The sequence below is a fragment of the Mytilus californianus genome, unplaced genomic scaffold, assembly GCF_021869535.1.
Source record: "Mytilus californianus isolate M0D057914Y unplaced genomic scaffold, xbMytCali1.0.p SCAF_6, whole genome shotgun sequence".
NCBI classification, from domain to species: domain Eukaryota; kingdom Metazoa; phylum Mollusca; class Bivalvia; order Mytilida; family Mytilidae; genus Mytilus; species Mytilus californianus.
The window spans coordinates 23695807-23709369 of NW_026262712.1; the positions used below are offsets into that span (position 1 = coordinate 23695807).

General features: G+C 30.8%; 1 protein-coding gene and 1 long non-coding RNA gene across 2 annotated transcripts in view; both read left to right on the top strand.

Moving 5' to 3' along the window:
• Positions 1-13563, top strand: part of LOC127706092 (serine/threonine-protein kinase Nek5-like) — a 33660-nt gene that overhangs the window by 17862 nt on the left and 2235 nt on the right. Inside the window, exons 9-17 of the mRNA XM_052210547.1 lie at positions 741-868; positions 3508-3609; positions 4226-4305; positions 6338-6496; positions 7462-7583; positions 9519-9596; positions 11385-11455; positions 11989-12107; positions 12690-12797. Coding sequence (XP_052066507.1) covers positions 741-868; positions 3508-3609; positions 4226-4305; positions 6338-6496; positions 7462-7583; positions 9519-9596; positions 11385-11455; positions 11989-12107; positions 12690-12797 — 967 coding nt within the window. The remainder of the gene's footprint in view (positions 1-740; positions 869-3507; positions 3610-4225; positions 4306-6337; positions 6497-7461; positions 7584-9518; positions 9597-11384; positions 11456-11988; positions 12108-12689; positions 12798-13563) is intronic.
• LOC127706121 (uncharacterized) lies at positions 4640-5339 on the top strand. The gene is made up of 3 exons (XR_007984235.1): positions 4640-4877; positions 5112-5163; positions 5216-5339. It is a non-coding gene; the product is annotated as an uncharacterized LOC127706121 (long non-coding RNA).

Sequence of the window (13563 nt, forward strand, 5' to 3'; positions counted from 1 at the left end):
TGAGCCCATGAAACCCATGAAATATTATCACAATCAGGTCTTTACAAATTAATCACTTGAAATCTCATGACAAATTTTGATGGTCAACTATATATTGGCTTGTGAAATCTGGTTTGATTGACTAATGAAACATATGTAGTCCAAAGTAATGTTTATCAACAAGTAGATAATCATCAAATAAATAAATAATGTGTGGAAATCTTTTTTAGCAAAGTTGTTGTTGTATATTATTCCTTGGCATGTGTGATCGTTATGAATAGCTTGAATTCAACATGACTGTGACATCTTTGTTTCCTGTAGATCTATATAATTTATATAATGTTTAGTTAAAATAAGCAATGCTTCATCTTGAGCTTGAATTTAAACTGAAATTTTAAAATATTGACATTGATTTATTTTAAGGTCAATTAAGGATATTTGCTGTTGAAATTTGAAATACAGAAATTATGATTATTGAGTTATTTCAATATAAAATTTATGATATGTCAAATTCCATAAATTTATACAAAAAAAACGGTTTTGTACTTGTTATTGAAATACAAGCATTTGAAAAACAAAATCAAGGGAGAAATGTCAACTTGAATTTTTGGAGTTGAGATGTTTTTGACAGCTATCATTGAAGTCTGAAATTCTTTAAATCTGAAACCGGTTCCAATTAACTTCATTGTGGCTAATTCATAATAATTTGCCATTTTAGAATTTCATTACACAAGATCACAAGAATAAAATTTATTTTTCAGGTGACTTTGGTATATCTAAGGTGCTAGAAAGTACAATCGACTTGGCCAAGACAGTAGTTGGTACTCCGTCCTATCTTAGTCCAGAAGTTTGTCAAGAACATCCATATAGTTCTAAGTCAGATATCTGGGTAAGGATATATGTACAATTTAGAACACACACAATCAAGGCTTCCTAATTTGTTCTATATATGTTCATTAGAATTGAAAATATGTTTGTTTTTCAGTGTTTTTTTTTTGTTGTTTTTTTTAAATCTGTTGTAAAAAAAGAGGCGGAAGATACCAAATGGATTATCCAACTCTTAAGTCGAAAGCAAACTGGCAATACCATTTCAAAAATTGATGAAAAGACAAACAACATGCCATTAACAAAACACAATAAGGGAAACTAAATTTTTTCACACAATTTCAGTCATTTTGAGATGACTTGAAAGTGTAGGTCTTTTTTTCAAACTGTCGAAATTGTTCACATAAGATTCATGGCATCAACGAACTTGTATTTACTGGTTTCATCAAATTTACTTCACGAACTTTCTAACTGCATGCATATTACATAGAAAATAAAGCACATGTTTGACTTGTGAAAATTTTTTTTTTTTCAACTTACATTTAATAAAAGTTTTATTTTTTAAATCAGAATTGGCAATTGTCTTTTATACTGAAAAGTTCTTAAATAATAAAGTAAGTTGTAATGGAATAGAATTTCATTTTTATAATATTAGTACTGAGCTTGATCCCTTCTGTCAGGTGTGAAGAACGCAGGTAAAAGATGATTAGCGATTATTAGCCATTATCTCCCGGAGGCTTTACTATGATTATTTGGAGGTCCCTCAGGGTTATCATACTATACTGGAGTGGCAATTTTATTTCCTTAAAAGAGTTTCAAAACAAAATTTAGTGAAAAATGGCGATTTACAAACCCAATCTCAATGAAATGACCAAAATTATTCCTGTAAAAAAGTAAAATTTGACCTAAACCCCATCTACCATTTCGGTCAATGACCTGTCAGTTTAGACCATGACTTGCAAATATGTGTGGCACCCATTGTGTTGCCATCAAGGATAAGTCTTATTCTTCTTGTTTATATGAAAAATAATCATTTACATTTTACACAATACATTATAAAAAAAAAATAGATATTGCCTTTTGGATTGAATTATTTCATGAATATTCCATGATACCTTATAGGAATTAAACAATAATTAAGTAGACCCTTAATTAATAAACAATATGAATGAAAGGAGATGAAAGTAAAGGAGACTGCAGCAATCTATCAATTCATTACAACCAAAAAAATCTTGAAACATGCAAATAAGATGTACAGTAACTTTATTAAATATCTATCTTAGTAAAAGGTTGTCTTTTTTGTCATTTAGAACAAATAAAGTAGGAAAATTTCTTATAGGGTAATTATCAATTATGTACTTTTGACGAGGTCAATACATTATATATGAACCTGTTCAGATTATATTGACCAAGGACATCCCTTCTGTCAGGTGTGAAGAACGCAGGTAAAAGATGATTAGCGATTATTAGCCATTATCTCCCGGAGGCTTTACTATGATTATTTGGAGGTCCCTCAGGGTTATCATACTATACTGGAGTGGCAATTTTATTTCCTTAAAAGAGTTTCAAAACAAAATTTAGTGAAAAATGGCGATTTACAAACCCAATCTCAATGAAATGACCAAAATTATTCCTGTAAAAAAGTAAAATTTGACCTAAACCCCATCTACCATTTCGGTCAATGACCTGTCAGTTTAGACCATGACTTGCAAATATGTGTGGCACCCATTGTGTTGCCATCAAGGATAAGTCTTATTCTTCTTGTTTATATGAAAAATAATCATTTACATTTTACACAATACATTATAAAAAAAAAATAGATATTGCCTTTTGGATTGAATTATTTCATGAATATTCCATGATACCTTATAGGAATTAAACAATAATTAAGTAGACCCTTAATTAATAAACAATATGAATGAAAGGAGATGAAAGTAAAGGAGACTGCAGCAATCTATCAATTCATTACAACCAAAAAAATCTTGAAACATGCAAATAAGATGTACAGTAACTTTATTAAATATCTATCTTAGTAAAAGGTTGTCTTTTTTGTCATTTAGAACAAATAAAGTAGGAAAATTTCTTATAGGGTAATTATCAATTATGTACTTTTGACGAGGTCAATACATTATATATGAACCTGTTCAGATTATATTGACCAAGGATGAAGTCTGAGGTTCAATATAATCTAACAGGTCCATATATAAAGTATTGACTGAGTGAAAGCCCTTAATTTATATATTACACATGTTCAGTAAAGGTGTATTATGGAAATGGACTTCAATGTTATTTCTGTGTATTTTAGCATTTTGCAAGATTTTTAATATTGTTAAAAACAAACTTGTATATACAGTAAACATTCTTTTGTTTCTTAACTTGTGTAAACTGAGCACTTGTTTAATCCAAAAAGAATCTTCAGTTCTATATGTGTAAGTTTAAGATATCTTTTGAATGCATTTATAATGTTGCCTCATGTTAAAAACAAACTCTTTTTACTGAAATTTTTACATAGAAATACTCTTGAGTCATAAACTTTTCATTGTTACTATGATAAATTTAATGGTAAGATTTTGATTATTGTTACAAGATTTCATAGAAAGTGTAAGAAAGCTTGCTTATTTTAAGATATTCATTTACAGGCATAAGGTTGTGTTGAGTATATTGACATATGTGCCCATGACACCTCTATTTATTATTTTACAGGCATTAGGTTGTGTTTTATATGAGTTATGTGCCCTGGAGCCTCCATTTGATGCCCAGAACTTAATCAGCTTATTTTTCAAGATAATCAAAGGAGAGTTTATTGTAAGTCTTAGATATTTTCATATTATGATAAATTTTGTATTTGAAATAGATAACTAATGAAATAATCTAATTAAGCCAGTTCAACTGGATTTTTAAAAGTACATGTTTGGAAACATCAGAAGAAAGAAAGAACAAGCACTCATACCACATCTTCCTATATCTTTACACAAAACTTCAGAACCCCATTATTGAAAAATAATGAAAGTATACTATGAGAGGCCGATGATGTGTTATCAATTAATTTATGAGAAGGTTTAAATTCCAAATATGTACATGTTTGATGTTAGAAAACTATTTAAACAAATGTATACAAAGATCTGGGAAAAAATACTGAATATATTTTTTTTTAATTTTATTTTACAGTGAAAGGGTAAATTTATTCATGGTTACAAACATTGATTTTGTTTTGTCAAGATTAATTTTGTTTTGTCAAGATAGTGACTTTTAAATATCCAAATTTGTTTTGTATTTCTGCCATACCAAGTCTGAAAACACAATGGTAAAATTAAAGAATGGGGATTTTTTTCTTCAAATTTATGCTGCAAATAAAAGTAATATTTACCAGTGCATGAAATCAAAGAAGGGCTACATGGACCTTTATATTTCTTTTTAACAGAGAATACCATCCAGATACTCTGATCCCTTGAATGATTTAGTACAAGCAATGCTAAAAAGGGATCCAGAGGAAAGACCAAGGTAAAACTAATGTACAATAGACCAAGGTAAAACTAATGTACAATAGACCAAGGTAAAACTAATGTACAATAGACCAAGGTAAAACAAATGTACAATAAACCAAGGTAAAAACAAATGTACAATAGACCAAGGTAAAACTAATGTACAATAAACCAAGGTAAAACTAATGTACAATAGACCAAGATAAAACAAATGTACAATAGACCAAGGTAAAACTTATGTACAATAGACCAAGATAAAACTAATGTACAATAGACCAAGATAAAACTAATGTACAATAGACCAAGGTAAAACTAATGTACAATAGACCAAGGTAAAACTAATGTACAATAAACCAAGGAAAAACTAATGTACAATAGACCAAGATAAAACAAATGTACAATAGACCAAGGTAAAACTTATGTACAATAGACCAAGATAAAACTAATGTACAATAGACCAAGATAAAACTAATGTACAATAGACCAAGGTAAAACTAATGTACAATAGATAAGATAAAACTAATGTACAATAGACCAAGATAAAACTAATGTACAATAGACCAAGGTAAAACTAATGTAAAAGAGACCAAGGTAAAGCTAATGTAAAAGAGACCAAGGTAAAGCTAATGTAAAAGAGACCAAGGTAAAACTAATTTAAAACAGACCAAGGTAAAACTAATTTAAAAGAGACCAGGATAAAACTAATGTAAAAGAGACCAGGGTAAAACTAATGTAAAAGAGACCAGGGTAAAACTAATGTAAAAGAGACCAAGGTAAAGCTAATGTAAAACAGACCAAGGTAAAACTAATGTAAAACAGACCAAGGTAAAACTAATGTAAAAGAGACCAGGGTAAAACTAATGTAAAAGAGACCAAGGTAAAGCTAATGTAAAAGAGACCAAGGTAAAACTAATTTAAAACAGACCAAGGTAAAACTAATGTAAAAGAGACCAGGGTAAAACTAATGTAAAAGAGACTAAGATAAGATAATATAAAGTAAGTTTCTACTTACACAATAAACTGCTGTTATAAAACTGCATTTTAAAATAAAATATTTAAAAAGGATATATGGGGAATACATAATGAGACAGCAAACCAATGACAAAAATAACTTAAAGAGATCTAGAGGGTAACAAGCAGTACCCACACAGGTGTCCAAACAATTTGTCAAACTCTAAATAATATGGAGTCTATAAAAGTTGGAAATTAATTAAACAGAAACTTAAAGCAATAGATCAAATATATTTGGTATTATATACTGGGTATATAATGATTGAAAGGTGTTCATGTCCATCTGACCTTGACCTCATCTTCATGGTCCATTAGTAATGTATAGTTTATGTTATACTGTAGTAAAACCTGTATCTTAAACTTTTAACATAAAATACAATCATAATCAGTGAAGCAGGCAAGACAAAACACTATGGCCATTTGTTTTTGCCATTGGGAGACTAATGAATGAATGCAATTTATTTGATGTTAGACCCTTACATGTATATTGAAATATTTAAAGGAGAATATGCTAAAATGCCATGCATAGTTTTGTTTTGACTACTCAATAATTCTTTAAGGAATAGAAAAGTAAATTTTTGCATTGAAATTCTCTCTATATTTTGTAGCATTTTGCATGAAGGATACACGAAAATATTTTGTTAAAAATTTTACCATCCCACTATTGGACTAGTAAAATTTAGACAATGAAACGCCCAATTTTATTTGTCCTCAGTGAATGTTTTAATCTAGCATATGTTGGGTCAGAAAGAAAATCTGAGAAGATATGGAATGACTATTTGAATTGTCACTGGGTTGCTGTCACCTGAGATATCAAACAAACGATTTATTTTGATGCAAAGTGTTTGTTAAGAAGGTAGAAGTTCTCTTAAAAATCTATATTTAGAAAACTATATGGTAAACTCAAATCTAAAATTAAGCCCCAGCATTTTTAAAACTGATTAACAAAATAAAAAGAAATGCCTTACAAAATGTCTTGAAATAAAATAAGCATATAAAAATCAACTTCTAGTATTAAATAAATTGTTGATAATTTTCAGTGCAAGTCAGATTCTTAGTTTACCATTTGTAAAGAAGCATTTAGCAGATTTCATAGAAGAAAAGCAATCATTACTACAGCAAAAATCCAGAGACTCCTCAAATGGATCCCTGATGAACCAATCAAATAACAGTATTAAACCAAAAGGAACTCCTAGAAGGTATTAGCAAACATAGTAGCCATACAATTAGATGACATTTAGGTTCAATTTTTATCTTTTGGTTAAAAGTACTTGACTTTCTTTATCGAATTATACCCAAACAAAGTTTTGGGGAACACATAGGATCCATCTTCCTTTATGTGCGTCTTCCCATGAGCCATGTAATCACAATTCATTCTTAATGACCAGAAAAATATTCGTTCAACTTTACGCTGTTGCGTAACATTACCTGATGATGTGCATAAAGGAATACAATCCTTGTCCAACAAGTTAAAGGGGAGATAATCCAATTAACTTATTTCAGTAGTTCAATATGTGGTCATAGTTTTACAGAAGCACAATTCCGCTTAAACAGCTAGAGGGATATTGATTAAACTTTACACCGGTGTAGACCTTAACTTGAGGTATATTCATAAAGGAATATAATTCAGGTTCAACTTGTTATAGGGAGAAAATCATGTTTATTTACTTCAGTATTGCAATATGTGGTAATAGTCTCTCATGAGCATAAATTCTTCTAAACAGAAGTATATTGATAAAACTTTATTCAGCTGTAATACACTACCTGAGGATGTTTATTAAGGGATTTTATCCTTCAAAACATGTGATTGTAGAGATATGTTAACTTACTTACCTCATTATTGCAAAATGTATGTGGTTTCCTTTCAGTGCATTTCCTGTTGAATGGGTGGACGAATATTTATGAAACTTAAAAAGTAATAGAAAACTACCTAATGATGTTCATAAAGGCATATTTACTCTGTCCTACATATAAAACAGGCTCATGTCTCCTTGTGTTAAGATGTTAAAAATAAATGTAGAAAAAAATCACACAAAGAAAATTTTATGGTCATTTTATGTATCATTTTACCTAATTGAAATTTATATTTTGGATCATTTTAATTGACTTAATGTCTTAAGTTGCATTTAAGGAACAAAGTATTAACTATATTTTATGATTACAGTGGTAATACCAGTATGAACCATCAATTCCTTAAAGTCAGCCCTGCCATTAAACGAAAAAATAGTCCGTCCAGATCTCCTCAGCAAAAAGATAGTGGGCTTAGTGTGGACAAATCTGATGAAGGTATGTTTAAAAATAACATATAAAATACCAAGTCATAGAACAGATAGCACCATTGTCAAAGGAAAATAAATAGATGAAAAGACTAATGTTCTAAAAACATACATAACAAAAGATTGAGCAACATGCTCTAAAAACTCTTACATACATAACAAAAGATTGAGCAACACAAACCTCAGCAAAACCAGATGTGAGCTCAGCTGATCTGATAGGAAATATATGTGTATAAATAATACATTTTTGCATTCTTTCAAATACTGTGGATACATTTATTTTTTGTGTGTACCAATTTTCATGGTTTGAGGAAAACTTGTAGTTTTATGAATAGTACCTATACCAACAAAATCCACGAAAAATTGACATCCCATGAATTAAAAATGAATCCACAGTACTATTGAATATGAATAAAGATTGGAAGTTTATGATGTACACCAACAAGACAACTAAACAAGATAACTCAAGCATATAGATGTAACAAAATGGTCTTAACAATAGAAAGTTTATAACATAATATGTCAATCTCATTATTGCACTGAATGTAGATAGGTTTCTTATAAATTAAACAGAGGAGCTAAGATCTGCTATCAACATGAAAGTCCTAAATGGACAAAACAATGACTGACTCTCATGAATTTTATGGGTGCAGGTGAACTCCAAATTGAAGCTTTCAACAAAATACAAATTTCCTAACGATTTATTTGCAGAGATTGTCCATGAAATCAAATTTCCAGCAAAATAGGTGACTTTGACAATAAATAAATCCACACAAGTTTATACTACCTAATAGGTTTCATAAGAATCTGATATTATTTGAAAATTTTCAGAGTGAAAAGCAACTTATCATACAGTTATGCTCACACTCAAGTTGTTGATTTTATGGCCCCATTACTTAGTGGTTGGGGCCATATAGTTTTACCCTTTTCCGTCATTCTGTCACGAACAATTATACACTTTTTTTTCTAAATGACTTCACATATTGAGCTGATTTTTAGTACGTCAGTCTACTATGATGAGTTTCAGATCGAACTTTTGTTTGATTCCGCTCCGCTGATTTTTGCCAAAATGACGGGATTTGGACTTTGAAAATTGAGTTATACAGACTTTTTATCCAAAAGCTTTCACACCATAGCTGATTTCTAGTATGCGTGTCTACTATGATGAGTTAAAAATGGAGTTTATGTTTCGTTCCACTCTACTGATTTTTTCCAAAAATTATAGTTTAGGTTTTTCGCTCCTCTCCGTGACAATTTTTGCCATGAAAACACTTTTTGGATTACTGACATTACAATGATGACTTGAACATCTAGTACGCGTTTGATTCAGCATCACTGAGTTTATTTCTAACTATTAATAAACAGTCTGCCTATTTTAGGTTTTTCTACATTGAGTTTGCATTTTTTCCAAAAATGTTGATTATTGTGAAAATTATCAACCTTTCATTATCAAATTTCCACTCCTTAAAATGGCTTCAATCTTTTTTTGTGAGTGGGGCTATTCATGTCATTCCGACACATCTTGTTATTTGTATAGGTTTGGTTTTCTTACACTGTAAGAAGTGTTGTGATTTGATAGGTTTTGTTAGTGTAAAGTGGGAAATTTTTGCAAGGGGTAAATTTTTCGCTAATTGTGCAATTAGAATAAAATTGTAAAAATATCCCTGCATAAATTTTATTTTAAAGGAAGATCAGAATCGAAGACAATCGAAATATGTAAATAAAACTTGGCGAACAAGTTTGGCCATTGAAATTGTGAAATTTGAACTCCATGACAATAAACCAATGTACACTATTATATTCTTACAACAAAGCAAGTCTGTAGTAGACATTATGTTGGATCAATCTAACAATCTGGTTAGTTGATTACAGACTTCCATGATGACAATTCTTTGAAGGAAGTAAAGCGTCTGATGTTAATGATTTTTGATTTTTTGTTTTTCAGATCTCCATGACAACAAGCCTGAAGCAGACAACATGTCAGACTATTCTGATGATTTTGATGAAGTGTCTGATGAAGAAGGTAATTAACTAACAATATAAAAGGAAACAAGTTTTGTTAACAGATCTGATGTGGAGGTGGCTCTAAAAGGTCAAGGCATCATCCTAATATCCCAAAGTTAATATTTGTACAACAATATTATAATTCATATCAACCACCATTTTGTAATCACAAAGAAAATACTTTTAAATAGGTGTCATGACTAGATCTCATATAAGAAATATTATCTTGTCAACAATTTCAGGGATGAGTCACAACTTTGTAACTAACAGTCCTACAGGTAAAAATATTCACTCATGATGGAACTAGTTTGGAGGAGGAGGGGGGGGGGGGGGGGGGGGGGGGGGGGGGGGGGGGGGGGGGGAGATGGGATGGTTTAGATCTGATATAAAGCATTGATATTAATTATTGTAATTTTTCAAGTGAGCTTTTCTCATCACTTGGCATCCGTCGTCATCGTCGTTAACTTTTTACATTTTGAACTTCTTCTAGAGAACCACTGAATGGAATGAAACCAAACATGGCATGAATGTTCCTTATGAGGTGCTGACCAAGTGTTGTTACTTTGTAGCCAATCCATCATCCAAGATGGCCGCCAGCGGGGGACTTCGTTTAACATAGGACCCTATGGACAATACATACAAATGTCTTCTTTTAGAGAACCACTGAATGGAATGAAATAAAACATGGCGTGAATGTTCCTTATGAGTTGCCGACCAAGTGTTGTAACTTTGTAGCGATCAATCATCCAAGATGGCTGCCAGTGGGGACTTAGTTTAACAAAGGACGCTATGGGAAATACATACAAATGTTTTCTTTTAGAGAACCACTGAATGGAATAAAACCAAACATGGCATGAATGTTCCTTATGAGGTGCTGGCCAAGTGTTGTTACTTTGTAGCCAATCAGTCATCCAAGATGGCTGCCAGAGGGGAACTTAGTGTTGTTACTTTGTAGCTGATTTGTCATTGTCCTTATAAAGTCATTTTCTACAATTTCAATGAATTTCTGTAAAATTTACAAAAGTCTTCTGCTTTTGATTAAATTACGGGGCCATTATAAACCAAATTTGGCCTCAATCATTATTAGGGTATATGTTATGATTTTAATCTATTTTTACTTGATTTTCAAAACCAAAGTAGAATCAGGTGAGCGACACAGGCTCATGGGAGCCTCTAGTTTTAATCTAAAAGAGGTTGTATCACATGTCACTGTCAAGGTCATATTTTTAGTTCAATTTTACATAAATAAAGGAACAATATTACAATTTTTTGCCCACTTCTAGGAGAGTAATATACTTATATACTGTGAAACCTGCCTATACTGAGTTACAAAAGATTATTGATTTTCACTATACTGGAGTTCAGTGTAGCCATGTCTCCAGTTTACACAGGGTTTGATATCAGGAGGTGTCATTGTACATTAAATGTAAAGTAAAAGAAATGTATACTCTTAAAACATGCAGATACATGTTACTATAATGATTTTTAACCGGATTTCCGAAGGAAAAATGGGTTATTGATTTGGGGATGTACGGCGCCGGGTGGGCAGTCGGCTGCCAAACAGTGTCCATGCATTTACTCAAGAGAACGTTCAACCAAAGCTTTTCAAATTTTAATATGTTATTACGGATGACAAAATGGAGGTCAAGTTTAATATGGATGATTGTCACTTTTACCTTTCAGGAGTTATATGGCCCTTGTGATATTGAAAAATGCCAGGACACAAATAAATGTTAAAAAATCCGGTTTGCTGTCACTCTGACAGCCTCATTTCTAATATTATATGTTTTTTTTTACTTTATTACAGAGAACAAAAGTAAAGGTTCTGATCAGGAGGTCGAGTACGACGATGATTTTGAGGAGTATGATTCAAGTGAGGTATGATTCTTTAATTATATATAATGAATAGATAAACACAATTCTGAGTTTTTACAGTAGAGTGAATTACAGTATTTCAACATTTAAATTATTTATTTTCTCTCTGATGTACATTGTCATTGCTTTCATGAAGGGAAGGACTATGCACGTTATTGTTAATTCCAGAGAGGTCATTTACCAGGATATTTACAATTTGAAGGGACTAGTTCACTTAAATTCTATCAAGGAAAATTAAAAAAAACAACATAAAATAGATAGAAATCTACAATTGAAAAATCATATTATACAGAAATACATGACTACATTTGTCTAGAAGATACATTGAAACAAATTCTGTTATAAAATACATTGTCTATTTTACTACATTTTATTACAACTTTGTAGAGTACCCTTTTCACATATTTAGAAAGATTGTAACTAGTAAAACATGGGATTAAATACTCAAATTTTTCCCTTTATGTTTTACACTGAATATCAAATATACTACACTTCAAAGTGCTTTCTAAAAAATAAAATCTACTCTATCATGATAGGAACTAGATGAGTTAGTAAACCAAGCTAAAGAAGTACAGGAGATCGAGGTTGAGGAGGACTTCTTTGCTGACAGTCAGAATCTAGAATCTATCAAGAAACAGACTGTGATATTCAGGAGGTAAAGACAATATTTTAGGTCACACCAACTTATGTTTTAATTCTTCAAGGAACAGACATATTAGTTCAGCCTTTGACAAATCAAAATGGATACTCTTAAATTTGTTCCCAGCAAAAACATTGCATTGTCTAAAAGACAAAAACTGAGCATTAATAAAGCTGTAGATGATATTTGTTTACCTGTGTAGTAGCAGGTAAAAAAAATTCAGTTGCCATTTATAAATTTTTTCATAAAATATCTAATTATATAGCAGATGCATTCTGAGAACGGCTTGTATGATGATAAATACAAATAAAATTGAGAATGGAAATGGGGAATGTGTCAAAGAGACAACAACCCGACCATAGAACAGACAACAGCAGAAGGTCACCAACAGGTCTTCAATGCATACATGTTTTAAACCAAAAGAAAAAAGGGTGATCTAAGATGAAAAATACTTTAAAATTATATATTTGAATGGGTGTTGATGATTTTGTTTAAAGAGAAAACTGCTGAACACCCTCAAGAAATGTTTACATATGATAAAATGAAAGCTTACTTTCTTTAATAGATGTTTGTGAAAAAATTACCTTATATTTATAGAACCTGTATGGATGCCATTAGTACAAGTGCAATCAGTACAAGATGTAAACGAATCCAAGACGTCAACAGGATGATCTCAGATGGGACACTTACAGAAGATGATCTCAAGTAAGGAGCTAATGATATTTTTTTATTTAAGTTAGTATGGGTATAAACAAAAATGAAAGAATTTTTTCATACCATCCCATTGGTAGTTTATATTGCGCTATTTGCAGAAAAATAATTAAAGCTGCCAATGATGTGAAAAATTGACACATTTTGTAAAAGACTTGCAGGGAAAAATAATTATGACTAAAACTAAAACTCTTGTTGACTGTGTAACAGTCAATTTATGTTTTGATTACTGTGACCTATATTTTTTGCTTGAATGACTTAAGTTAAAATTTGAACTTGATCCATATTTAAAAAAAATCATAAGGGGTTCCCAGAACCCTGTGTCTCCCCTACGATTGCTGCTGTCAGTGTAAAAGTGTAATGTTGACTTAAAAAGTAAGTCCATTTATCAGTAAAAAACAGAATTGAAAGAAAAAAAATCAAACTTTTCTTTAGACGCTATTTCTTGGTCTTGAAGATAAGCTTCTGTTCAAGTTTCATAATAATCCATGAAGGTTTACAAAGTTATCATCTCAAAAATTAATCCCAGACTGTTTGTAAAAGCTAACTGTAAAAAACTAAGTCCATCTGTCAGAAAAATACTGAAAATGAAAATATATTTTCAAAAGTTTGCTTCAGACATTTATCTCTTAATCATAAAAATGCTTCTGTCAAAGTTTCATAAAATTATATGAAGGTTTGACAAAGTAATTGATGTGTAGCAAACTTCAACCCTAGACTGTATATACTTGCTAACTGTAAAAAAAACTAAGTTTATTTG